This window comes from Acipenser ruthenus, chromosome 2, assembly GCF_902713425.1.
Source record: "Acipenser ruthenus chromosome 2, fAciRut3.2 maternal haplotype, whole genome shotgun sequence".
NCBI lineage: Eukaryota > Metazoa > Chordata > Actinopteri > Acipenseriformes > Acipenseridae > Acipenser > Acipenser ruthenus.
In genome coordinates, this window is record NC_081190.1 from 36,913,833 (window position 1) to 36,940,944 (window position 27,112).

Below are 27,112 nucleotides of genomic sequence, written 5' to 3' on the forward strand. Positions count from 1 at the left end.
CTGGGGGAGTAACCTTCAAAACGATCCCGCCACCCCCTCAGTACAGATAACATGTTGCAAGTCAGAACCAGGAGATCTAGTACATGGAAACTGCAGACATTTGACTAATAATCGACGAATTGGTACACTTATCCAGAATAATATATAGAATAAACAGGAAGAAAAAAAAAAAAACACTTCTAAGAGGAACTTTATTGTTGAAGTTATTAAAATCACGGGAAGATATTTTAGTTAACACAACATGGCTGTTTTGGGAAGTGCAAGTCGGCTATTACTCCAATGTAAGTGCACTATACGCAGCGCAAATGTAATTTAAAAATAATGTTTTGTTTTTTTTTCTGGTGTTGACATCTTTGATTGTAGTAATCTCGTTGTAATATCATTTCAATGAACAAATGTCTTGTTTGTAACAATACGATGTTTCTGCTGTAGCCTACTGTACCAAATGTTCGCTTTATTTTAGCTGCATATTACTAGTGCAACGATAGTTTATTTTTGATTGTTTTTCATTTGTGTTTAATGAAAAACAATCAAAATAAAAAAATAAAAAAATGTATATATTATACTTAATTTATGTTCTCAATGTGTTTTTCTGGTGTTATTGTTGCCAAATGGATACAAACGCTTTTCCCCCATACACTCATTGTGAAAAATATAATTAGATAAGCTATAATTAGCAAAACACTTCGGGGATACCAGCCATACTGGCCGTCAATCTTGCTGTGTTGTTACACAACGCGTTCATGAGAAATCTGCTGCTTGTATAACTAGCTGGAGTTTGTATCATGCAGCAGTTGATACTTATAACTCTCCAATTTTAAATGTAACAATGTATTGAATGTTTGATTTTATTCTGCGCAGTAGAATATCATTTCTTTCACATGTGAAAATACTTTGTTCCATAGATAGCTGGTTATTTTACTGTACTACAACACAACTGCTAGCTACATGTTCCAAGCTGATTTTACACCGGTATACCAAGAGTCAAAATGAATGGGTTACTAGGGATGTAATGATACTGTAACGAAACGAGACTGGAAGCAGGTTTACAGCAATACAGTAGGGACTTTTTTGCATAAGAGGCAGCAAACGGGTTCAGACGATTGTCAGCACAGCACTCGGCAACACTGTTTACTCACATCACCAACCTGAGTGGCTCTCCTTAAATAGCCCCACAGACTTACACAGTTGAAACATTGTAAACGTTGTACCCAACCAGAAGTCCAGCCAGGTTATATCCCCCAACCTCTGACAGGTGCACTCCTCAGTCCCATGTCCACCGTTCCTGGTGCAAGGTTGCATCCATTAGTTTAGGTAGGACAAGCTCTTTTGCAAATTACCAGCTGCAAACAGTCTGGAGCAAGTCTCTGCAAGTTTGCGTTTGTGTCTACTTCTGTTTGTCTCTTGTTCAATTTGTGTCCTGTTTGTTGTGTGCTGGAACCAGCTATGAAAGCAATAGCTTTGTTCTTTACAGTTGTAAAGTGTAGCAGTGGCAGAACGCTGTGTGCCAGTAAGCAATCCCGATGGCAGTCCAGAGCAGCAGCAGCAGCAGCAGTGACAGCAACAAAGCAGACCACAGCTGCTACACCACAGTCTCAGGAACAGAAGTATGTGAAAGGTGACAGCCAGGTCCATACATTGATTGGGACTCTGTGCATTTAAGAAGCTGAGATATTGGTCAGCTAGACTATCTGAAAATAAGTAATTTAATGAAGCACATCACATATAGATATGCTACACTGAAATCTAATGTTCCTAAATAAATATGCTAAATTGATTATTTTTTTTAATTAGATTGCTCATACTGTGAAACACAGTGATCAGATAAAACTGTGCTTCTGGGTCCCATGTGAATCATCTATTGGGTTGGTGTACAATTTTGTGTTAAGCAGTTTTATTAAATGTGGATCTAGGGTAAATGAATATTTTTCAACACTCATTTATAGGATCTAGGATTCAGTTGAGCCATTTTGTTTCAGTTACCAAGCCTTCTACTAATGAAAAATATATATGTATGCATGGGCAAAAAACACACAATTTACCAATGAGTTTTAATGTGTTGCAGAACACTGTGTTGTCTCCTCTGCTATACTTATCCCTGCAATATGTTTTTCAACATTATGTATATATATATATGGGCAGCACGGTGGCGTAGTAGTTAGCGCTGCTGCCTCACAGCGCCACGGTCCTAGGTTCGAATCCGGCATAGGGTACTGTCTGTGTGGAGTTTGCATGTTCTCCCCGTGTTCGTGTGGGTTTTCTCAGGGTACTCCGGTTTCCTCCCACAGTCCAAAGACATGCTGTCCAGGTTGATTGGTCACTCAAATTGCCCTCTGTGTGAGTGAGTGTGTGTGTGTGGTGCCCTGCGATGGACTGGCGTCCAGGGTGTAGTCTCACCTTGCGCCCTGTGTATGCCGGGTTAGGCTCTGGCTCACTGTGACCCTGTAAAGGAGTAAGCGGTTAATGATGATGGATATATATATATATCTATATCTATATATATATATATATATATATATATATATATATATATATATATATATATATAAATCAGTTAATATGGGCCATAATTCCAGTATAGTATGAAATCGAACAGATACCCTTGCATAACTTGTAAAGATTCTGGGCTGAAAGTCAATGATATCCCATTGGCAGGTTCAAATAAAAGCTGCCATTTAAAGCCCAGCTGTCAGTGGACAGTTTAAAAAAAAAAAAATACCCCCTCTGCAGGTTTGAAAAATGAAATTGACTACACTTGGCTGAAATTAGCCTTAACAGCGAAGAAGTTTCTTTCACTTGCTGCTATGTCTGCTTTCCAAGCTACCTTACTGTGAATCACTTTGTATCTTTCAATGTTTCAATGCCGCATATCCATGTGTCTTGCTCAGTTTCTTTGAGCATGTGCACTGAAACTTTCGTATGTGCTTTGTCATTGAACAGGAAACCCAAAACTGGAATTGTGATGCTCAACATGGGGGGGCCTGAGAAGCTAGAAGACGTCTATGATTTTCTTTTTAGGCTTTTCATGGACAGGGATCTGATGACGCTTCCAGTGCAAAAGTAAGGAGGATACAAAGATTTTATCTATCGTCAGTAACTTTGTAAAATATCACGAGTTAAAGAAATTCATTCTATTCGGTTCAATTTCTAAGTACATGGATTGGTGACTGAACTACTATCTAGTTTCACAGCCTCTACCTCAATCTTTGACTACCTTACCTAAAGTAAGATAAGATAGTCAAAAGCCCCTTTAACACTGGCATGCTCTACCCGGGTAAGGACCTGGTGGCATGCAGGTCTGCTACGCAATTTCACACTGCTTTTGATAGAGCAGGGCTGATCTAGGTGACAGACGCAAGTACACAATGCACGTATCAATGCCCTGGAAGCAGATTGTTACGGACACTTCCATCCAAGCTTCTCTGGATTGAACTGTCAACCCAGATGTTCATTAGAGCAAATGCTTCTTCATCCCTGCTGCAATCTGGCTCATGGTGTGTCTCAATCAACAAAAATATGGCTAAACAGAATAAACAGAAATGTTTCTTCCGGAAGTGAAAACTTCACGCAGGCGTGGCTGTTTGTTATTTTGTCGGCTTACGAAAGGTCATCAAGCATTTTGTCTCGCTCAACCCAAGTCAAAGCGTGTCGACCCACATCCTGAGGTGAGTCGCTGTAACCTGGGTCAACCCGGGTACAACCCAGGTATGTGGTTTCACACTACATGGGATTGTGACCCGGGTAGGAGTGCCAGTGTGAAAGGGGTCTTAGATTAGTACTTTTTGGAGTCCATAAACCACACTTTTATGGATGAGTGTTTTCTCCTTCAAAAGAAAATGCAAGCTGATATTTAAACTTTGTTGTAGCGCTAGGATCAGTCTTTATCTTAAGTAAGGGTGCACACTTGCTGGAAAAAATGACCTTGTGTTCTGTCACTGTTCGTTTTTAAGACAGGGAGATTGATACTGTTGTCTGGGTAACAGTTTCTAAAATAATAACAAAAAATATATATATACTACTTACTGAGTTGCCAAAAGGGAGGCTGTTTACTGGTGTTATAGGCATGTGCGTGTCTGTGGCACACTAATATGCGACCGGGAGCTGGTCCTATACAATCATAAGGGAAGGTTCCAATGTATAGGGCAGTGTTCTTGAATTGGCGGCCCGTCTGGCCTTCCGTTGGGTGTCAGTTGCTGAGCTGCCAACTGGGCGGTTTTTCATTATGTTTTGCGGGAGAAAATTATGCTGGACGGGCTGGCTATTTTTGGGCGGTTTTAGCAAAAACACTCTTTTTGGGTTTTTTTTTTTTTTTTTTAAAACAAGAAATCTCCTCCATGATTGACACAACATGATTAATATAACACATCAAATCCGAATCGAGTAAGAGTAGCACACACATAAAAAATAGAGCTTTTTTATTCATGCTGCTATTTTCAGTTTCCATTGTATTTGAAAAGAAGTAATTTTCAGAGCGCTCATCTTTTAACATTGAAAGTAAATAGCCAAGTAAAGTCTCTTTTGTTGTTTTTTTTTTTTTTTTAGGGTTGGTTACTTGCTGATCCAGGAGACACAGCCAAAGGCTTCTGCAATACTGCAGTCTCAATAAGAGCCCACCATAATGGCATTCAAAAACAACTAAACATATTAACAATGCTACTCCACATTCTGCTTTGAATAAAAAAAAACTGCTTCCAAGTAGCACCTGTGTTGGAGGTTAGCAACAAAAAGAGAAGGGCAAATCGCACCGCCATTACCACTGGATTTCTTGTATGAGGTTGTCAAAGATGACACAAACTGCACCAATCTCATACATCCAGCTGCACAGAACAGTTTAATTAGGGCAACCTCTTTATTATGTGTTTATTCAGCAGACGCCTTTATCCAAGGCGACTTACAGAGACTAGGGTGTGTGAACTATGCATCAGCTGCAGAGTCACTTACAACTACGTCTCACCCGAAAGACGGAGCACAAGGAGGTTAAGTGACTTGCTCAGGGTCACGCAATGAGTCAGTGGCTGAGGTGGGATTTGAACCGGGGACCTCCTGGTTACAAGCCCGTTTCTTTAACCACTGGACCGCACAGCCTCCACATATCTTATTAGGGATATGTCTCGAGTGGCGTCCCAGTAAAGCAGCGCTGACTGTATTTTAATAACTAAAAACAGGAGGCATATCTCAAAGCATGTGTGAAATATATTTTGCACTAATAATAATTAAAGTATGATATTTAATGCAGACTGCAATGTCTTACTACAATAGGTTATGATTTTTGTTTGTTTTGTTTTGTTGTAAATTGCAGTAAACTTGCACCATTTATTGCCAAGAGACGCACCCCAAAAATTCAGGAACAGTACAGCCGAATTGGCGGAGGCTCTCCGATTAAGATGTGGACCACTCTTCAAGGAGAAGGAATGGTGAAATTGCTGGATGAGATGTCACCAGAGACAGGTAAGTGTTGTCTTGCATCAGTTTGAGTTTTCTCTATTAACCCCCTACAAACCCACAAGGGCTTTTCACGCTTGCCTGTTTGCCCCGGGGTGAACTCACCCCTGCCAGAGACTAAGGTTGAGAATTTTCAACCCAGGGTGAAATGTTGAAAAATAAAATGTGAATGCAACAGGGTTATGCTCGCCTCGGGTTGAAAACGCACATGGCAGTAGCCAAAAACAAACGTGGAGGGGCAAGAGGTCACGCATCAGTGTGCCCTGGGATGAAAATATGTAGTCTGAAACGATCGTGTCCAACCCCCGGGACGAACCTCACTCCTTAGATTGTAGAGAAGGGCCGCTCCGTAGCGACTCGACACGGGATTGGATGGTGTAGTGTGAAAACGGCTACACACACAAAATACAAAAACTACCAGAACCTAAAAAACAGGAACAGTGTCCCACGAACCACGGCTGGCTTGACAGTGACATTGAAACTTGACAATATTCCCTTCATAGAAAATGGTAATTTGATGCTTGTCTACAGCTGGTTCTGGTAGGATCTTTGTAACACCGTATTAAACCCCAGTCGCCAAGTATAAGTACAGCACTAGAAAAGAGCTGCAGACAAGCAGCAAATGGTTACTGTCCACTGTCAATTCACATAGCAGCTAAGCTAGCTGGGGACAATAAAAGCCTTAATTTTCTGTGAAGAGAATATTGTCAACTACACATTGAAAGTTTCACATTTTATGGAGAAAACAATTTGAGAGATTGATTTTACTCATCTCGGGCTCCCTGTTGTGCTATTGTTCATTTTAACACAGCCATTTGGCATGCTTTGATGTGCTTTCCATGCCAGTTTAGTAAACTACAAGTCCGATACAAAAGGACTAGACTGGAGTTTCTTAAAGTAGAAAAAAGAAAAACATGGAAATAGGTTTTATAAAATGCCTGGAATAAAAGAAGCAATCTCGGTGGCTAACAAGTGCTCCAAGCTGTTGTGACAGGGTAGCGTCACTGGCAAGAAGCTGCAGTTTTAACACTAGAACAACCATGTTTATAGGCATACCTAAAACAACCAAGACCGGTCAATTTTATTTAAAAACAACATAAATATTGTAATGAAAGGACAAACAATTGAATTTAAGTTGTAGTTTTATTCAGGAACGTTATATAAAGCAGCTACACAACCGAAACATTGTAAATAAATGGACATTTGAACAGAAATGTGTTTATATACAGACATATTACATAAAGCACAAACTAAAAAAACGGTAAAAAATTAAATAAACAGATATTTGAAAATACATTTGTGTGTATATACGGGTATTCGTGTACATGCAAAACTACAACTGAAATGATGTAAATAAGTATCAAAAGATTTAAAATAAATGGGTTTATATTGCCTACATAACAGCGCATTTATGCAATGGAAGCTATGCATTTATACACAGACATACTATAATCGAAATTACATGAATAAATAAACATTTGAACAGAATGGGTTTCATTTACAGTCGTTTACAAAGTCTAAGTGCTGGCACAAATCGCACAGATCCTGTGCTTTTCAAAGTATGCAGTGCACTTACCGCAGACTGTCTTCACGTATTTGGCACAGCTATCAACAGTAACCCAGGCTTCTGGCACCAAATGCGTCCTGCGTCTTCCGTGATCCATTTTCAATGTGTATTGGGGTAACAATGAATTTCTTAGAAAAACGAGTGACTTGTATAGTAACCAGAGTGCAGACAGACAGCCTGACGCTGTGAGCTGTGGAGGCTGATTGATGGGCTATCAGGAGGCTCATTGAAACAATAGAAATGTCAGAAGATCGCTCACTTGAGGAATACAGACTGATATAATCAAACTTCAATACATGGTGGCAAGTCCCGACCTGATAAATACTAATAATACCACAACATTTAATTGTTATAATATGTTTTATTTGTATCTGTCAATTTGACTGCTCCTGGTAGGAATAGGTATGACAGTATTATATCTCTCTATTTTTTGCATCTACGTGATTCTTTGTTTGTCAGGGTAATTAGTACATATATTTATGAAGTCAGGAAAGCACAGCTCTATATCTTAAACACACACACCGCAATTTAAATTTAAATTCCAAAAATGGTCAAAATGGCACCTTAGTCATTCTAGTGTTAAGTACTATTGTGCATGTTTAATAACAAACAAAAACACACTAACAAACAAACAGACGCAGTGGCCAGAATAAAAGTCTTAAACAAAACAATACCGTACCCATACCCTACAACACAGTAGAGCACAGCACTCGTCACCAACACCAGCCCCCAACAAAGAGTTTTTGCCATTTTTATACACCTGTGGCTGGAGCCTAATTATTCATGAATTATTCCATTATGTGTCAGCCACATTCCTGCATGTGTTCTGGCATGGAGGAATTTAACCCCCTCCCTGCCAACCCAATATTCCCCACACACACCCACACATTACACTGGCAGGTCTTCCACCCTGCCACAGCTGTGTAAATGTGTCACCATACCAGCACAACTTTCAACTTTTTTACTTGACAATCCACTTTGGTAGAGGTGAGGCAGGGTGGGAGGTGCCATTTTGTAAGCACAATTCCGCTTTTTAACATACCTGGGTATGCAGATATTGAACCATATTTGAACACCCTGTTGTGTGTTATTGCTATATACTCTGAAACAATGCGATTTTTCTTGAATGTTTTAAAACCGACTAATCATTTTAATAAGAACAAGTTTTGATTGCACAGGTAAGTTATTGGTTTTGTGTGGCAATATTCACTGTTATTTTGGCCCGTATGGTTAAAAGGACAACCCTATTACACCTTGGGTAATTCAGATAAATATTTTTGCTCAACTGGCCTAGTCTGGGTTCCCTACTTCTTTCTCCTCTGCCTTTTCACTGGAACATTGTTGTCCAGTCATTAGGTTAACGTCCAGGAACGTTAAATCTTGTGGAAGGTTGCAACATCATTTAAATATAATACTTTTATAGCGCAAGTATAAATTGTATCCGCACAGTTGAAAAACAATTAGTAAAAAAAGTCTGATAACATTGTGGAGCAAGTGGGTTGCTGAAGTGTTTTTAACGTTGAAGGTACTGCTCATAAAGTGATGTATTAGACAGAAAGGAGTCATTCTGTCTGAATAAGTAAGTAAGGCATTAGGCATGGCTGCAAGGAGTTGGCAGTTAGCATTGCAGAAACGTTGGACCTCAGCATTCTGCCATTTAGTGATATACAATAGCAGGGTGTTGGTGTCTCCTGGTGATTAGATAACAAGTGCCAGCGAACGTTTGGGAGGCTTCTGCGCAAGATGGTCCATGGGGATTTCCTGTTAAAACAGGCAGGGTTTGTTTATAATCACTGCGCAGAAGGAGCTGATTCACCTTCTCTTTTTGGTGCCTCAGTTATATGAGAAAAAAAAAACTAGGATAAGCATATATCTTTACAATACATTTTATCTTACTTGGTTGTATTATTTTTAAAAACTTTGTTTTAACCTAAATTATAATTAGACTTTTTGTATTCTAGGATTTTTAACATTCTCCGTGTATTACCTATCTTTTCAGTATTTCAAAAAATCTGTTGAAATAGCAAAGGCCACACAAACAAACTATATTGTCCTGCCCCTATACCTACTGATGGTCTGTTTTTCTCTTTTGGCAGCTCCCCACAAGTTTTACATTGGCTTCCGTTACGTCCATCCACTGACAGAAGAAGCCATTGAAGAGATGGAGAGAGATGGAGTGGAAAGAGCTGTAGCTTTTACTCAGTACCCACAGTATAGCTGTTCAACAACAGGTAATATGAGGCTTATCTCCCAGTACTGTGTGTAAAATCATACACCATAAGCACAATAATCCTTAACTAAAGCAGGTTGCAGCTATATCGCTGTAGAAAGTATTACCCAACTCTTTTTTTAAAATGTTAGAAATCAAAGATTGCCATGAATTAGAAAACGATTCAGTACCATCATCTTCCAGCTCTAGCGGGTGTCTATTAGACGGTAGATGCCCGCTGGAACATCGCAGCATCAACTGTGAGTCAAATAAAAAAATGATTGCATGCAAGTGCCAGTTTTTTCATTTTGACTTGCAGTAATAAAAGCTCAGGTCACATCTACTGGACAGCATATACTAAACCAAGACACAATTGGTCCAAATGTATTTTATTATCCACCAAAACCAGCCAATCAATACTTTGCACGGGTGAAAGCAATCAGTCCTGTACCCGCAACTGCCGAATCAGCCAATCGCAGCCTGCCCGCTCGACTGGAGCTGAGACAGCATCTTTCAACAACAACAAACCGACACGGACGATTCATTAATATTGCTCCATTCAGATATCTGGCACTGTTGAGAGGAACTATAAGCAACTTTGACAAGTTAAAGGTTTGGTAACTCTAGGTAAGGTTGTTTTTTTTTTTTTTTTTTTTTAAAGAAAATAATGAGAACAATTATTTTGTGATGGCCATAGAGCCCTCTCGATGAAGGCTGTAAAGTGTGATAGTTGACCACGACTTTCATTAGCACCCTTGCCTTCTCATTCTTATTTAAAAAACAAAAACAAACAAAAAAAAAAAACACTTTAAAACCTAGATTTACCTTGAAGTAGTAATGATTTGTCAGGTAGCCTTCTGCTGAGAAGTTTAAGGAAAATAGTCCCAAAAATGTTCGTAAAGGATCATATGCATAATTAGAGCCAAAAAGCAAATAACTTTACTTGTCAGAGCTGCTTGTAGTTTATCTGGACAGTGATAGGTGTCTGAATGGAGCAATATTACTGAGCTGTCTTGGTTTGTTGTTGATGCTGAGCTCCAATCGGTTGTGATTTTGCTGATTCGGCAGTTGTGGTTACAGGACTGGTTGCTTCAGTCGGTGCACAGTATTGATTGGCTGGTTTTGGTGGATAATAAAATACATTTGGGCCAGTTGTGTCTGGCTCGTATTTGCTGTCCAATGAATGTGATAAAGCCGGCACTTGCACGGGTTGATTTTAGGTTTGATTCACAGTTAATGCTGTGACTTTCCAGCGGGCATCTACCGTCTCATAGAAGCACGCTAGCGCTGGAAGCTGATTGGCTAATGGTACTGAATCATTTTCTTATAAAAAATGGAATATGATGCTAAACTGGCTAAAACCGCCAAATACAAAAGTATTTAAATAAAATACAATTTTAGCTGAGCTCCCGAACCATTGTAAACCTGGAACATGCAGTAAACTGGGCGACGCTGCAAAACAAGCAAAAGGGATACTGCAGAGAAATATCTGGACGCTCCTTTAAATTCGATACTTCTGTGAGCAGGTCCATTTATTTTTTTTATTAAGGTAGCTTCATTTACTGTGCATGTACTGACATATTAATTTCATTTGTATGATTTACTTTGCTGCTGCATTCTATCGGCATATTGATTTGAATTCAAGTGCAAGGGCCTTGCCATAGAGTCCTATGTATTGTACAATAGTAACAGCTGTAATAAACCTGCATACTAAACAAGAACTTTGCATGTGTTTATTTTGGGGGGCTGGAGGCAGGCCCTGAGTTCTAGATTTATTTTTTTGCTTACGTAAATCTAGGTGACATTTTAAGTCAGAAGTTTCCTCACACCTGTCCCTTTGAAGCCAACATGTTGATTAAATAATTGCAATTTTGAAAACTACGAGCTGCAGTTCTACTCAGTCGGGATTTGCTCCATACAACCGTCCACGGCGACAATGGTACCAGGAAAATAATAAATAAAGTTTAATGTCTATTAATAGATTATTTTATTATTTCTACATTGTGCCTAGCTGTATAATACATTGATATGAGTAATGCAATAACACTGTATTGATCTTATTTATTACAGTTTAAAAATCAAAAATGACGTGTGAATAATAGCATGTCCCGTTCCCTTGGCTGCACAAATGCAGTTAGTTTTTTTCAGGTTTTACCGAAAACAGATTGGACATCAAAAACAGCTGAAAGATTTGATAAAAATCCGAACCGATCATAACCGACTTGCACATCTGTGTAAATCATTTGATCAATAAGCAGAGGTTTTAGAACAGGTGTCCAGATGTTGTTTAATTCTACATAATGGCAGCATGTGTTTTGAGTTTTCCTACTCAACATACCTACTGCTAAAAGTTTGCTTTAAACTAAGCCACGATTTAAATGAATAAGCTCATCCAGGTCTGCAGGTCCAGTGTTGTGTTTGGTTTCTGATCATTGAACACCCTAACTACCACTGGCCATTGGGCCTGTGTGATTTTTCCATTCCACAGGGCATGTCATGGAGATAGCAGAGGAAAATTGTGGCTGCAGCTCAGCTGAGGTTGCATAGTAACAGAAACCCTGAGGGGAACTAACAATAACTGGAAATAATTCAGTCTAAAGTGATAATTTATCAGAACTGTTTCTTTTTTTAAAAAGATGATATTGTTTTTTTTTTTGGTTTATAGGTAGCAGTTTAAATGCAATCTACCAATACTACAACAATAAAGGGGAGGAACCAAAGATGAGGTGGAGTGCAATCGACAGATGGCCCACACACCCTCTTCTTATTGAAGTAAGACATGAAGTTATAAGAACATAAGTTACAAAGCGATGGTGGGCATCCAGGATGAAACCTATAGTCACAGAATCGAGCACCAGTGGCGCAGGTTTGTGACGTCACAGTGAATGGTTTGCTCCCTTAATGGTGAATCTTAACTAAGATTACCGACACCACCTTCTAATTTTCATATAAAAAGTGAGTCCATATTCATATATAAAAATGTAGATTAAGTTATTTGTAACATTATAGCTGGGAAGTGTAAGTACAATGGTGGATTGAGCTATTTTGTTTTATACAACAAGCATTGAGACATCTAGCATCAAATAACTTATTTTTATATTCAGTGGTCCTGAGTGATTTTAAAAAATCGCACCTTTCCAAATCATGCCGCGTTGTTAGCAGATCCAAGGAAAGTAATTCTCCAAAATAATTTAAGTTTAAACATGCTTTCTTTTCCATAATGATTCTTGTTATATGAACAGAATGCTCCATGAACGTTCATAGAGTGCTGTGGTTATTTCACTCATGAGGATAGCCCTAAACAATCCACTCGGCCCCTTTGGAGGCCCCTGGGTTATTCTTGGTATAGCTACAGTTAGCTATGAACGTTCATGGTGTATCCTCTATTTTCTTCACTGGTCTGTGACACAGTTCATATTGCCAAAATTGGTAACTTTCAGACTACACCACAAATAATGATTGAAATTGTATTTCCCCAACAACACTCCCCCCCAGAGAAGTGTATCAGTCTAATATATAGATGTTGTATTTGTAAATTCAAGGTGACGGAACACTGGGCTGTTTGTAAGTTCATGCTCCCCCTTGTTGTAGTTTTGTTTGTTTTTATTGCATATTCAGAAATGGAAGAGAAACTGCCTCTCTGGGTGGAGCCCACACAGCTTAATATGATGAGTGATTTTTATTTTTTATTTTTTTTAAAATAGTTAGATATTTGTGAAACTGTTCAAGACTCTGCATGGTTACAACAAAGAAGTTAATTCCCACTTTAGTTAAAGAGCATTTTTTATGTAGTGAAAAGAGAGAATAATATTTTTATTTACACCTCTGATTGCATTCCTGTCACCTTTTCCTTTTTTTCTCAGTGTTTTGCAGATCATATACAAAAAGAGCTAAAGAAATTTCCTGTTGAGAAACGCGACGATGTGGTCATTCTCTTCTCGGCTCATTCATTGCCCATGTCTGTAAGTATCGGTTTCTAGCTGCATCATTAACTGCTCTAGAAAGGGATTCAGAAGAGTGTAGGTTGGCACGGATACAGGGGATTTTCGATTGGGATTTAGATTAATTTTGCCAGTTCTTGTTTGTTGTAGTTTCAACATGTAATGCAACGTTGCAGGCCAAGAGAGAAGAGCCTTCTGTTGGTTAACTGAGGCTGATTTTATTAGGAGTAATGAGCTACTGTATTTTAATATGAACTTCATTTAACAGTTGGGTTTTTTGTAAAGTCATATATTGTCTGTCGGCAATAAATAAAGTTGCAGGTTGTTTTCCACCTCTGGTAATGGGCAGCAGAGGCAGGTTTGTGATTTATGCATACACGTGCACTGGTAAGATACAATCATAAATCCACTGCAAAACATTGCCTTATGAATGCAAGACTAAAATATGCTATTTACCCTACTTTCCAGACTATCTGTGCAGGTACTGCACTGGGGTTCTGGGTCAAGTGCACCAGATACATGGTTATTTTGCAGAACTGACAAGGAGAGCTGTCCTATATCTGTCTAATATCGGGTGTTGGCTTATAGGTGCTTTTTAAACATGAAAATACCATTAATAAAAACAGGTGTGAAATATAGAAAATAGCTTAATGTACTACAGTACTCGAGGGAGCAATGGCATTGTGCGGATTGCATTTTGTTATTTACGTTCAGCCAGGGTTTTCCAGTTGGGCGTCCTCATTGAAGAGATGTGCAGAGCTGGGTTTGTTCCACTGTTGTATTTTCTCTTGTTCTTATCTCAGTGTTTGACAGGTGTTCTTGCCTTTGTTGTAGGTGGTGAATCGAGGGGACCCTTATCCTCAGGAGGTGGGCGCCACTGTCCAGCACGTCATGGAGAAACTGAACCACTGTAACCCCTACAGACTGGTGTGGCAGTCCAGGGTACGCGAGTCGTCTTGTTTTAAGAAGTCTATCACAGTTACAACAGTTTCTTGCCGTTTTACTTCCTAATTTATTATTGAGTGTTTGGTGTTGTGGATGAGTCATCCTATTAATCTATAAGGCACTTTAAATAGTTGCTTGGCATGACCACAAACACCTATGTTTTGTTGCTTGAATTGTCTGCATGGCACTTTATTTTTTAATTTTTTATTCTTATACCTATAGTCTATAGTTGATATTCAAATATTCACTTTTAATTTATTACGATTCCTGAACACCCTGTCTCCGTTGTGGACAATTACAGTTGCCGTGGCACTCTAGTATTAACCAATACATACAACCTTGGCCTGTTCACGCTTCCTGAAATGTATGGTTTTTTTTATTTGAGTGGAGAAAAAATTCAGTTTGCCATTAGGACCAAAAAAATGCTTTGGTCATATGTTTTGGTTAGTCAACATGATTAGACTTGAATTTCAGACCTTAAAAAGGTTATTTCACTGTACCTGTAGGTTTGTGGTAATTAACTTTGCTATGATAGAAAATAGCTATGTGATGCCACCTAGTGGATACGGCACTTTATTACAGCCTGATTACTGTAGTGCAAGAACACTTCTTTTGCTTTACAAGGAAAATGAAGAACTATATTCCCTAAATCAGAGATTTAATTGAACGTGATTGGTCAGTATGGGGTCTCTAGTAAAGGATCTTCAATGTTATCCTTCAGACTATTTAATCTCTGTTCCAAATCAATCCACTGGTGTCCTATACGTTTAATCTGCCTATTTAAACTGAGTTTAGCACATAAAGTAAAAATTGAATAGCGTTTGGTGAGTCAGCGGCAATGCAATAACCACAACAACAGCAATAGCAGCTAGTCTCTGGTTTGAATGACAAGTTGTAAAAGTTGGCTACTATCTGTTTTTAATTACTACTTTTTATTTTTATTTTGCCAAAACCATTTGTTTTAGGACCTAACTCAAATACTGAAACTTACACACATACAAGAACCCAGGCTCAAATCCTACTTACTTTACTTTTATTCTTTTTAATGTTCTATATTTTAGGTAGATAAAAACAAACGGTTAACATAGCATGTTCGTGTTTGTGTGCGAGGCTGTGGACAAATGCATGAAGCGGGCCTTACCAGACAATAAAGCCCTCCTCTTCTGGCTCTGTTGCTTACATTAAATCACGAGGAACTATAACTGCAGATACAGGTCCCAATTCACAAAACAATTTTAAAGAGTGTTTTGATTAATTAAATATATTTTATTCATTTAACTTCTCCAGACTTGTGAGTGGCTTCTTTAATAGTCAAGGAAGCACACCCACATTTATCAAAGCACACAATAAAGCAACATTTTTAATTCCCAAGGCCCATTATTTCATTATAATCTGTAGTTCTCTTTTTGGTCTTTAATTCTACATCTGCTAAATCTATTTTGATTTGGGGTACAAAATGGTATTATTGTTAAGAATCGACAGACTACAATCATAGCAAAGAAGTGCAAAACAAATAAGCCAGCCATCAAAAGTAGCATTTTAACTGCATTTGGACCCTTACCATGTTATGATGAAACTTGCAAACTGTCCATTCTTTGGCAGAAGTGATTTGAGAGTATCAGAATTTAGGGGAATAAGCAGGACCGCTGTCTGTCTGTCTGTCTGTCTGTCTTTTTTACATTTATCTCTAGCCCTTTGCGGTCCATTTATTCTACACACACTTATTTTACATGCGCTGTTTAAATAATTTTATTCATAGTAAAACGGGTTTAACCCTTTGCAGTCCATTTATTAAGTGCGTGTCAGGCGCGTCAGGTCCAATTTATTTTCACATGCGCAGTTAATTTTAGACGCGCTGTTTAACCCTTTGCGGTCCATTGTCGGACTGGGTCCGACATTGCAATTATTCCTCACAGGTCCTTTGTCGGACTGGGTCCGACATCATTATAGCAACGCAAAAAACGGGTTTCTAGTCGTTTTTTCTCCGGAAAAAGCAGAGAAAACCATTCAATTGCCGAGTGGGAGCGACAGGAGCCGAGACAAGTCGGGAAAAAAAAAAAAGGCGTATCTCATGAATAGTCATACATGGTATCTGGTATCAGTAAACAAGTTGGCTGACTGAATCAGCGCACAGAGAACACGGACATTTGCAGAGCTTTTTTGAGATGTTATAGTAATAAAATAATGACTTGGATCGCATTTTTTTTTTTCCCTAATAATTTAGTCATTGCCAATTAGTTTTAATTATTTTCTCCCCAATTTGAAATGCCCAATTATTTTTTAGGCTCAGCTCACCGCTACCACCCCTGCGCTGACTCGGGAGGGGCGAAGATGAACACACGCTGTCCTCCGAAGTGTGTGCCGTCAGCCGCCCGCTTCTTTACACACTGCGAACTCACCGTGCAGCCGCCTCAGAGCTACAGCGTCGGAGGACAACGCAGCTCTGGGCAGCTTACAGGCAAGCCCGCAGGCGCCCGGCCAGACTACAGGGGTCGCTGCTGCGCGGTGAGCCGAGGACACCCTGGCCAACCTAACCCTCCCTCCCCCCGGGCGACGCTCGGCCAATTGAGCACCGCCCCCTGGGAGCTCCCGTCCACGGTCGGCTGAGGAATAGTCTGGACTCGAACCGGCGACATCCAGGCAATAGAGCGCATCCTGCACTCTAGCGAGTGCTTTTACTGGATGTGCCACTCGGGAGCCCGGCCTTGGATCGCATTATTGAGGAGTTTGGTGATAAAACGAGTGATCAGGAGATGATCGATTGGTATGTACGACTATTATTATTATTATTATTATTTATTTCTTACATAGGTGAAAGCGATAGCGAACGAAAGGGTGGGGCGGGGCTGGAGATGCCTAGTGAGTGCTTTGTTGATATGCAGGGCCATTTAAACCTGTTTGACTGTGGAAAAAAAATACTTTTAAACAGCGCGTCTAAAATTAACTGCGCGTGTGAAAATTAATTAGACCTGACGTGCCTGACGCGTGATTAATAAATGGACCGCAAAGGGTTAAAAGTATTTTTTTTCCACAGTCAAATGGGTTTAAAGCCCTGCATATCAACAAAGCACTCACTAGGCATCTCCAGCCCTGCCCCACCCTTTCGTTCGCTATAGCTTTCACATATGCTAAGAAATAAATAATAATAATAATAATAATAGTCGTACATATGGATCAATCATCTCCTGATCACTCGTTTTATCACCAAACGCCTCAATAATGCAATCCAAGTCATTTTATTACTATAACATCTGAAAAAAGCTCTGCAAATGTCCGTGATATTCTCTGAGCGCTGATGCATTAGCAGGCAGCTTGTTTCCTTTTGGTCGCTGTTATCTGATGCCATGGGCAAGTATGACTATTCATGAGATATGCCCTTTTTTTTCGGCTTGTCTTGGCTCCTGTCGCTCCCACTCGGCCATTGAATGGTTTTCTCTGCTTTTTCCGGAGAAAAAACGACTAGAAACCTGTTTTTTGCGTTTTTTTGATGATGTCGGACAGGGTCCGACATTGGACCGCAAAGGGTTGAAAAGCACTGCATATCATCAGGACACTCAGTAGTGCATCTCCAGCCCTGCCCCACTCCTTGTTCGCTGTATTTTACATGTATCTCTTCATAGTAGTGCATACTGATAAATCATCTCCTGATCACTCGTTTTATCACCAGACTCCTCAATAATGCTATCCAAGTCATTATTTTATTACTATAACATCTCAAAAAGCTTGGCAAATGTCTGTGATATTCTTTGAACGCTGGATGCGGAAGCAGCTATCTTGTTTGTTTTATGTCTGTGGTGAAGGGACTTTGCGTATCCCTGTGTAAAATTGTATGGTCCGACTATAGGACCGCAAACGGCTTGAAGTGCTTATTCTGTTGACATAGGATCAATTTCTCTTTCACTCTTTGTAAAGCATAACTTGGTAATTCATGTGTTGATACAATGCAGTCTACAGTGGGTGAGGGGAAAATGACGGTTTGTGTTTTGTTTTCATGGCTCCCTCAGGTGGGCCCCATGGCCTGGCTCGGCCCTCAGACAGACGATACGATTAAGGGGTTGTGTGAGAGAGGGAAGAAGAATATCCTCTTGGTCCCAATAGCTTTCACCAGCGACCACATTGAAACACTGCATGAGCTGGATATTGAGTATTCACAGGTGCTGGGGAAGGAGGTGAGTGCTGACCAAGTATTTTCCACTAAGCAGAATGTACAAAACATACTACGGTAGGCAAGAAGGTAGCATAAATACTGAAAATATTTTCAAACTCTGTGGACGTTTTTTGAAGGACTAACAGTCGGACCGACAAACAGTTTGCCATAGCAGGGATTCTCAGACTTTCTTGACGGGCATCCTGACGTAAGAACCTCTCCTGGAATTTTGATTTTGATCCCTTAAGTGAGAGAGGCTGTTTGTACCTGTAGATGTATTACTGTTTTCATTATGTTCAGTGTTATTTCTTGGACGTTTAAGAAATCTGTCTGTAATAACTGCACTCCGTTGGAAGCAAATATATCAAGAGCTTCTACCATAAAACCATACAGATAGATAGAAGTCTTACATGTGTTTATTTAAAATGTAATGCTAGAAGTACATTCATATCGTGTGGTCCAGTGGTTAAAGAAAAGGGCTTGTAACCAGGAGGTTCCCGGTTGAAATCCCACCTCAGCCACTGACTCACTGTGTGACCCTGAGCAAGTCACTTAACCTCCTTGTGCTCCGTCTTTTGGGTGAGACGTAGTTGTAGGTGACTCTGCAGCTGATGCATAGTTCACACACCCTAGTCTCTGTAAGTCGCCTTGGATAAAGGCGTCTGCTAAAATAAACAAATAAATAAATATAATTGCCATCCACTCACCCCCTTTTGTTGTATAATGATACATACTGTTTCACATTGAGCTGACGTTAATGTTACATTCAAAATAACCCCAAGCACCTAACAGCAGCGTTCCTGTAAACGAATTGATCCCTCAGTCTGGGAAACATTGCGTTGTCAGGGTCATTTGGGAGAGAACATTTTTCTATGTGCTGCCGCTCCCCAGGGGCCCTTGGACCCCTGTGCCTAGCATACTGTGAGCTTGTATTATGCTTTACATGCAATACAAAAATCATTTGTCTACTGAAGTTTATTCCGTCAAGTATTTGCTTTGTAAAGAGCTTTGAGGTGCTTTAGTCATAGGACAATGCAAAATAGAACAATGCAAATCTATTTGTTGATTATAAAGAGCTGAAAACATTTTAAATGTCCCTAAAAGTGACATTGGATTGACATAAACTCTCAGGTTTCTGGTCTGCTCGATGGCAAATGTACTTAGCAGTATTCCGCATTTCTATTGGCTGATACAGCTTACAAAGCCCTTCTCCCTTCCAGTGGGGACCTATGGGGAACTAGCGAAATCTCTGCAGAGATTGTTTTTCACAACCAAGCAGGATTTCACCTTCTCTTCTGGAGAGGCGTCTAACCTGCGGTGGAGTGCTCCTCTTAGACTGGTGTCTAGACTTGAGTGAACCTCCTGACCTCCTGATCCAAGGGCTCCTGTGCTAACCACAAATCGATTTGTGTTGGTGCCATGCAGAGCGAATGGCACACTCAGCATTGATTTGTATTGCGTTTTTTTTTTGTTTTTTTTTTAAATAGTTTAATACCGCTTCAGCATTCAGACTTGTGATATGGTTTGTCTAAAATGTGTGATTAAATGCAGTTAAAGGGATTCACACTGCTAAACTAAACTAAATAGAAGGTTTGGTACAATTGATTATTGAGAAGTATTTCATTCAAGTCTAAACTGTTTAAGACATGTATCTGGAAAACCTGGGTCTTCAGCAACTAAATACTTGATTTTACTTTGTTTTCAGTGCGGTGCAGAAAATATCAGAAGAGCAGAGTCCCTGAACGGAAACCCATTGTTTTTTAAGGTATGCCTGATGCAATTGACTGCAGTTCATTTTGTTTAAGATTTGCAGGGTCAGTGTGTTGTCTCTCCAGAACTTTTGGTTGGGTTTTTTCGTGGGGGACATATAGCTGTTTGTCCTGTTTTTTTGTTTTTTTGTTTGTTTGTTTGTTTGTTTGTTTTGCTGACATCAAGTATTAATATATTATGAGTTTCCTTAAAGTTCAATTCAAGCTAGCTTTCAGAACAAAACAGTCATTAGCACCCGCCTTCAAGCAATTAACTGCATGTTCATTGTGTAATGTACTCCAGGCTACTAAGTTTATACAGTACAGTCAGCAAATCGTTCCATTGGAAAAACGTAAAGGTTTTTCAAAATAAGCATTTCATTTCAAGAGTTTAAAACTTTACAAAATTGAGATTCCATATACCATACTATTTAACTGTGGATATTAAAAAAAAAAAAAAGAAACTGTAAAACTCACTGTCTCAGTGAGTTTTGGAGCCAGTCTACCAAACATTTGGAGACTGATTCCTAGGGAGCATTTGTAGTATGTTGTTATTAATAATAATAATGATATTATTATTATTATTATTATTATTATTATTATTATTATTATTATTATTATTATTATTATTATTAATAATTACAAACAAATTAAATTGTCTTTATTAGTAGCATTTTTCTGTTTTTTTAAACCTTTTCCCTTTTCTCATCTAGTTTCCTGTATGTATCTGCTCAGTAGTGCACTGTACTGATCATTTGTCCTCCAAGCATCTCACCTATCACCTGAAAAACATTTCCTGTAAAATGATATCAATAAACCATTTCACCATTTTAGTTTAAAAGCACTATACATTATACACAATAACAGCTGGCTTGTTGTAATGTTTACTGTATTATGGAGCCACTAAATCAATCTCAGAGTTCCAGCTGACTCTAAACCACTTGAACTTCACTCTCGCTGGTTATGACGTCAGTCGAAACCCTTTGATTGAATTAGTGGCTGATAATTCAAATGAAAAACAAACACAGTAGTAATCCCTGGAGGTGGAGACTACTTTAGCGAGAAGCTTCCTCAGCATTATTCCTAAATATTGCACATGGAAATTGTACTGACACTGAAATGGGATAGATAAATGTGAACTAGTTAAGACTGTGAAAATCATGGGGGCTCCCGAGTGGCGCATCCAGTAAAAGCACTCGCTAGAGTGCAGGATGCGCTCTATAGCCTGGACGTCGCGAGTTCGAGTCCAGGCTATTCCACAGCCGACCGTGGACGGGAGCTTCCAGGGGGCGGCGCTCAATTGGCCGAGCGTCGTCCGGGGGGAGGGAGGGTTAGGTCGGCCAGGGTGTCCTCGGCTCACCGCGCACCAGCGACCCCTGTAGTCTGGCCGGGAGCCTGCGGGCTTGTCTGTAAGCTGCCCAGAGCTGCGTTGTCCTCCGACGCTGTAGCTCTGAGGCGGCTGCACGGTGAGTTCGCAGTGAGTAAAGAAGCAGGCGGCTGACGGCACACGCTTCGGAGGACAGCGTGTGTTCATCTTCGCCCCTCCCGAGTCAGCGCCGGGGTGGTAGCGTGAGCTGAGCATAATAAAGTAATCGGGCATTTCAAATTGGAGAGAAAATAATAAAAATCTAATTGGCAACGACTAAATTAAAAAAAAAAAAAAAAAAAAAAACTGTGAAAATCATTACCAATGCTGAAGAACAAGTTTTAGTTAACGGAATTACTCATCCGCTGAATAGTTTTGGGCATGTTCAGCTTGGACTTCTTTCTCTTCAGTATGTGCACTGATCTTTCTTAAATCTCTGTTGCAGGCACTTGCTGATTTGGTTCAAAGGCACCTGAAGTCCAAGGAGGCCTGTTCCAGGCAGCTACCCCTGCGCTGCCCGCTTTGTGTTAACCCAGTGTGTGGACAGACTAAAGCGTTCTTTGCCAGACAGAAACTCTGATTGCATTCTTAGATCTGTGAAACAGGTTACACTCATAAAAAGAAAATACTTCTAGGAAGAAGTTGCACACATATTTGAAATTGACATGTCATTTCAGCTAAGGCAGTTTCATAGAGATTCCTATGCTTTTTTTTTTTTTTTTTTTTGCCGTAAGTGTCTTGTCATGATGAAAATCTTTACATTTTTAACTTACTCACAAAATGCGCAAAACAACAAGCAGAAAGATGCAGTGTACTTGCCTCGGGTGCTTTTAATTGGTAGATCAGATAGATAAAATAGTCTTCTTGGTAACACATATGGTAAAATATATTTATATCCTGTTTTTATTTTATAATTAAACACGCGTGTATACTGCTGGCTCTGTCTTACGTACTGTATATTGTTTAAGGCAGTGGTGCAGAACTCCATCGAAGTCCATTCCGAGCAGGTCCTAAATTAGTCAATTGAACCTGCTATTGGGGTCAATAAACATGTGTAGGACCTAATCGGAAGAAAATACCAGAGTTGAGCATTACTGGTGTAAGAACATCTTCTCTCTTCGTGCTGTTTTGAATTACAGTTTAGTCCATTCAGCAAACAATTTGTTGTGTTTTTGACCACCCAAGTTCTGCTCACAAGAAGATAGTCCTATACCACATGGGACAGGGTCAGTTGTTAATATTTCTGTCCTAGAGTAACAACGTATTGAGGACAACAGAATGTTTTATTTATTTCAATCATTTTTTGCCTGTAAAAGACATGGTGTTACCTACGTTGATGGTGGTGGTGCTTGCATTTTCACTTCCAAACGCCGCCACTTCCTCTACCTGAGCATCTTGTCATTTTTTCAAGTCTTTAGGATAGAAATTTCTGTCATGGAAATGCATTTTGATTTTATTTTAGATACATGTATTCCAATTGATGTTATGTTGGATATTTCAATATCAACGCTATTCAGAATACTTGCATTCTGTGCACCTTCCAGTTATCATTCTCGAATGCATCAGGAATGGACTTATCTGCAATGAAACTTCTACAGTTACATCTGCTAGGGTTGCTGTTGCACCTTGACTTGGGTGATTTGGAAGTATAAAAATACACACTTTCCATATTCCCACGCATACTCATTCGGTACTGAGAACACTGCTTAAAAATCTAATATATATAGCCAGTTTTCACCATTTATAAATAACACATTGCAGGACGCCTTAAACACCATTGCCTCAAATGTGCAAGCGTGGAGAGGAGGACGAGAGCAGCAGCTATCATCCGTAGCCTGTGGATTTAGCAGTTTTGTTCCGCTCTATAGGGTATGTAAGTTTAGTCATACAATAAGATAACATTGCAGCTGATCTAATTCTGGGGGGGGGGGGAGACTAATCCGGTGGCTAATTTTTGGCAGTTAAACTGGTCATCCTATTTAAAAATAAATACATGAATTGTGTAATCAAGTGTTTGTTTATTTGTTTTTTTTTTCTGTTATCTCATCTAAAGGCAACAATGGCTGTTGATCAAATTGTAAAGAATGAGCTTTCTGAGCCCAAATAAGCCTGGAGTCTGAAGGCATTGCAGGCTTAGAGGTCATTGGCAGTCTGACAAGGAAACTGGAAAGTGAAAGATGCTGACCTGTAGGACCTGAAATTTGCTCTTCAGCAGCCTCCTAATAATTGAAAAGCTAGAGAGGCAGTTGGATTACACTGCATGACCTCAGAATGAAAGTACTTAAATAGATTGCCATACCTTGAGAACTAACCTGAGTGAAAAAAACAAAAGACTCTGTCGTGTAAATAGGTTGAAATATTGACAGGGTTTTGTCTTGTAATTATTTGGCTGTAAAGGCTTGGTGAAGGGTTAAAATGTACTGCTGTGTTAAATATTTTGCAGCTTTTGTGAGACTTCGTGGACAGGTCCTGTATTGGAAATATGAAGTTCTTCTCAATGGTTTCTTACCTGGTCAAATCAAAGAATTGATTGAGTGATTGAAGTTCAGTGAGAGCTTTCTAAATTGGATGTTTTTTGCTCAGCAACAAAGCAATGGGTTAAGGAAATCGTTCAACCAGGGGAAATGTAAAAGCATAGACTAAATAGGACAGGTGTAGGGTGACAAACACTTTTTTTTGTGTGTAATCTGTGACCACTATGAGATATTGGTGTTTGTCGAGAACAAATTAGACTGAAGAATTAACAGAATGATATATAACTTTTATTTTACAAGAATGTGACCAATTTATCTTCTGCCATTAGAGGTTAACCACCACAGTTTATGAGCAGAGGGTGCTATCCTTTTTATAACTGAATGACACTGCACTCTATATGCATTTTGCAGTAAGACTGCAGCAAGTTTATTGTACTTCCAAAAAGAAAGCCACTTCTCATATCAAGATCTCTTTAATAGCATGTCCTCTCCAGACCATTCAGGCTGCTCTTTCAGTCAACAGTAGGTTTGTACTTGCAAATGATGTATGAATTGTAGCTGTCGAGTATTACCTTTTGCTTTCAAACTAAAAATGTATTTAGTTAATGCCTAGCTTTTGCGGTTTAGTGCAGAAGTGAACACAATGTGTATGCAGATACAGCTGTTTGCAAAAGGTAATTAACATTAATGTATTCTGTGCATTGTGTGTATGCTCTAACAAATCTATACCTTCAAACACGATACTTGCAAACACTAACAAAATCACCTAGTATGAAATACAGTAGTCATCCATTTAAACAAAATAAAACAAAAAATATGTAATGTCTGCCTTTGATTTGACTAATTTTCCAATTGAAATGAAGACTGAGCATGTGAAACAAATGTGTTTTTTTTTTTTTTATATATATATATTATCAGTGATATTTTGCAGTACTATTTTTTAATTAATATCAGTTACATTTTAGGTGCAACCTAATTGCTCCTTCATACTATGCACTTGGACTGCACATGTGTATGTGTAGTTTTGAGCTCTATTGTGACGTCTCTATCATTTATATTAAATAAATGATTTATTTCTGTTTTAAAATGGAACATTTGCCCCAATTGTTTCTTCTAACTTGTATAAAAAAAACAAGCTAAGTTAGAAGAAACAATTGGGGCAACCTTGTCCCCCATCGGTTTTACAGTTGTGTCTGTCAGCTTTGTGGTGGCAAGGTTGCGCCAATGGTTTCTTGAAACTTGGCTTGTGTTTTTGATATCTGTACTTTATGATTACAATGATTCTGAGTGGAATATATAGCATTTCTCATATTATTATTATTTATTTCTTAGCAGATGCCCTTATCCAGGGCAACTTACAATTGTTACAAGATATCACATTATTTTTTACATAGTTGCATTTTTTTATTTTTTTACACATTATTTTACATACAATTACCCATTTATACAGTTGGGTTTTTACTGGAGCAATCTAGGTAAAGTACCTTGCTCAAGGGTACAGCAGCAGTGACCCCACCAGGGATTGAACCCACAACCCTCTGGTCAAGAGTCCAGAGCCCTAACCACTACTCCACATAAGAAAGTTTACAAACGAGAGGATCCCAGGGTGTCAGCTTCAACAACATTACTGGGAAGTTGGTTCTAGACTCCCACAATTCTCTGTGTAAAAAAGTGCCTCATATTTTCTGTTCTGCACTGTGTTCTTCAACGAATAGGATATAGCCAGAATACTGGATGCAGCATGCCACAAATAGGTACTGTACTTGTAATTCAACTTTTAGTCACACAATCTCATTGCTATTATTATTATTATTATTATTATTATTATGTAGTAGTAGTAGTAGTATTGACACATACTGTAATAATAAAGAAATTCAAAGAATAAAAACTACTAATATTATTAATAATTTAGCTAATGCCTTTATCCAAGGTGACTTCCTTAACTTACTCCAGCAGCTTGTTCGTTTTGGGTTGTCCTTTTACTATAGCGAGCAAAAGGCTTTGGACCCAAACGGTTGTTATAGCGAGGGTGTACTGTATTTAGTATTTGACTTGTATGTTTAATATATGACACTTGCACATTTGAATATATAATGTGTGCACATTTGTTATTTCATTTTTGTTATTTTTCTCTTCCCACAGTGTTCAACATTTAACAGAGGGTATAAATAAGTTTGGATCAGAATCCAATATTCATGCCTTACAAAAAAGTAGTATACTGCAAGTATACTTGTGCCAAAATTGTCTGGTTTTAGTAAACTATTGGTACCATTATACTATCCCGTTTTGGCACAAGTATACTTGCAGTATACAACTTTTTATATTCTCTTTGTAAATAATGCAACACAGTTCTCAAATATTGGGCATTTCTTAGATTGTATCTTACTTCTCTTTTGCATACCTGCATTGTCTCTTGCTAGATATGCACCTCCAGATTCTGACAAATACTTTTAGAAAACCAGGTGCAACTTCTGCTCTGGATCAAAAAGATCAAATGCTCTGCGGCTGCCCGCCTATGTGGATAACTATCAAAAAATCTAGTAGAAACAAATGGAAGTATGGAAAAAGTATGGAATTTTGATGTTGAAAAAGTGTATGAACCCTGTATATATACATTTTGATAAGTCTACAGTGTTTTCACTTGAGTTCAGGAGCTGCTTGTCTTTTCTACTTGCCTGGCATAGATATGTGTGCTAATTCAGCCAAGGTCTCTTAGTATCTCTACGTTAAACACCTCAACACGGACCATGTCCGCAACAGCATCTCTAATGCAACCTTTCCTAAGGTGTGCTTTTCATGTTCTGTATTTGTAACCACAGATGTCTTTATGTTGAGGGTTTATGCTTGTTAACTTCCAATCTCCACCAGCTGCAACAGGGGTATTCAATAGCAGCCCATGGGGGTTTAAGAAAACAATCCCTCAGAAAGCATGTTGCATCATGGCACAGGGTTATGTGTATGCCTACAACCCCCCAAACCACTTTGCAGCACTTAAAGAATGTTATGTATGGAGATAGGAAGTTAAAAAGCATAAACCCAGGCCAATGCTGTCTGTGCAGCAATGGTGGGGTTGAACACCAAGTTATAAAATACTTTTTAAAACAGAGCAGGCCATTTATAAGTGCTACCATCTTTAAGAATGATCTACAATGTGTGAACACCACCCTCTCTTGATGCATCATTACAGCTCCTGAGAGATTGTATCACATTTGGGAGGAAGTCCTAAATGGGCACTTAAGCTATAATGCTTTTGAGTACACCACTGTGGATTTT

At 39.0% G+C, this 27,112-nt stretch overlaps 1 protein-coding gene across 2 annotated transcripts; it reads left to right on the forward strand.

Annotated features, from left to right (window-relative positions):
* Nucleotides 1–23,375, forward strand: LOC117408501 (ferrochelatase, mitochondrial). 2 transcript variants are annotated; one of them, XM_034013517.3, is made up of 11 exons: nucleotides 1–281; nucleotides 1,475–1,618; nucleotides 2,941–3,060; nucleotides 5,300–5,448; nucleotides 9,106–9,240; nucleotides 11,884–11,990; nucleotides 13,082–13,180; nucleotides 13,994–14,101; nucleotides 18,109–18,273; nucleotides 19,957–20,016; nucleotides 21,811–23,375. In XM_034013517.3, exons 2-11 carry the CDS (start codon nucleotides 1,524–1,526, stop codon nucleotides 21,943–21,945), a joined length of 1,173 nt encoding a protein of 390 aa, XP_033869408.1. In that variant the 5' UTR covers nucleotides 1–281; nucleotides 1,475–1,523; the 3' UTR covers nucleotides 21,946–23,375. The 2 variants fall into 2 exon arrangements, with proteins under 2 accessions (XP_033869408.1, XP_033869407.1); XM_034013516.3 differs by having other exon boundaries at nucleotides 2–281; nucleotides 1,475–1,607.
* The last annotated feature ends 3,737 nt before the right edge of the window (nucleotides 23,376–27,112 follow it).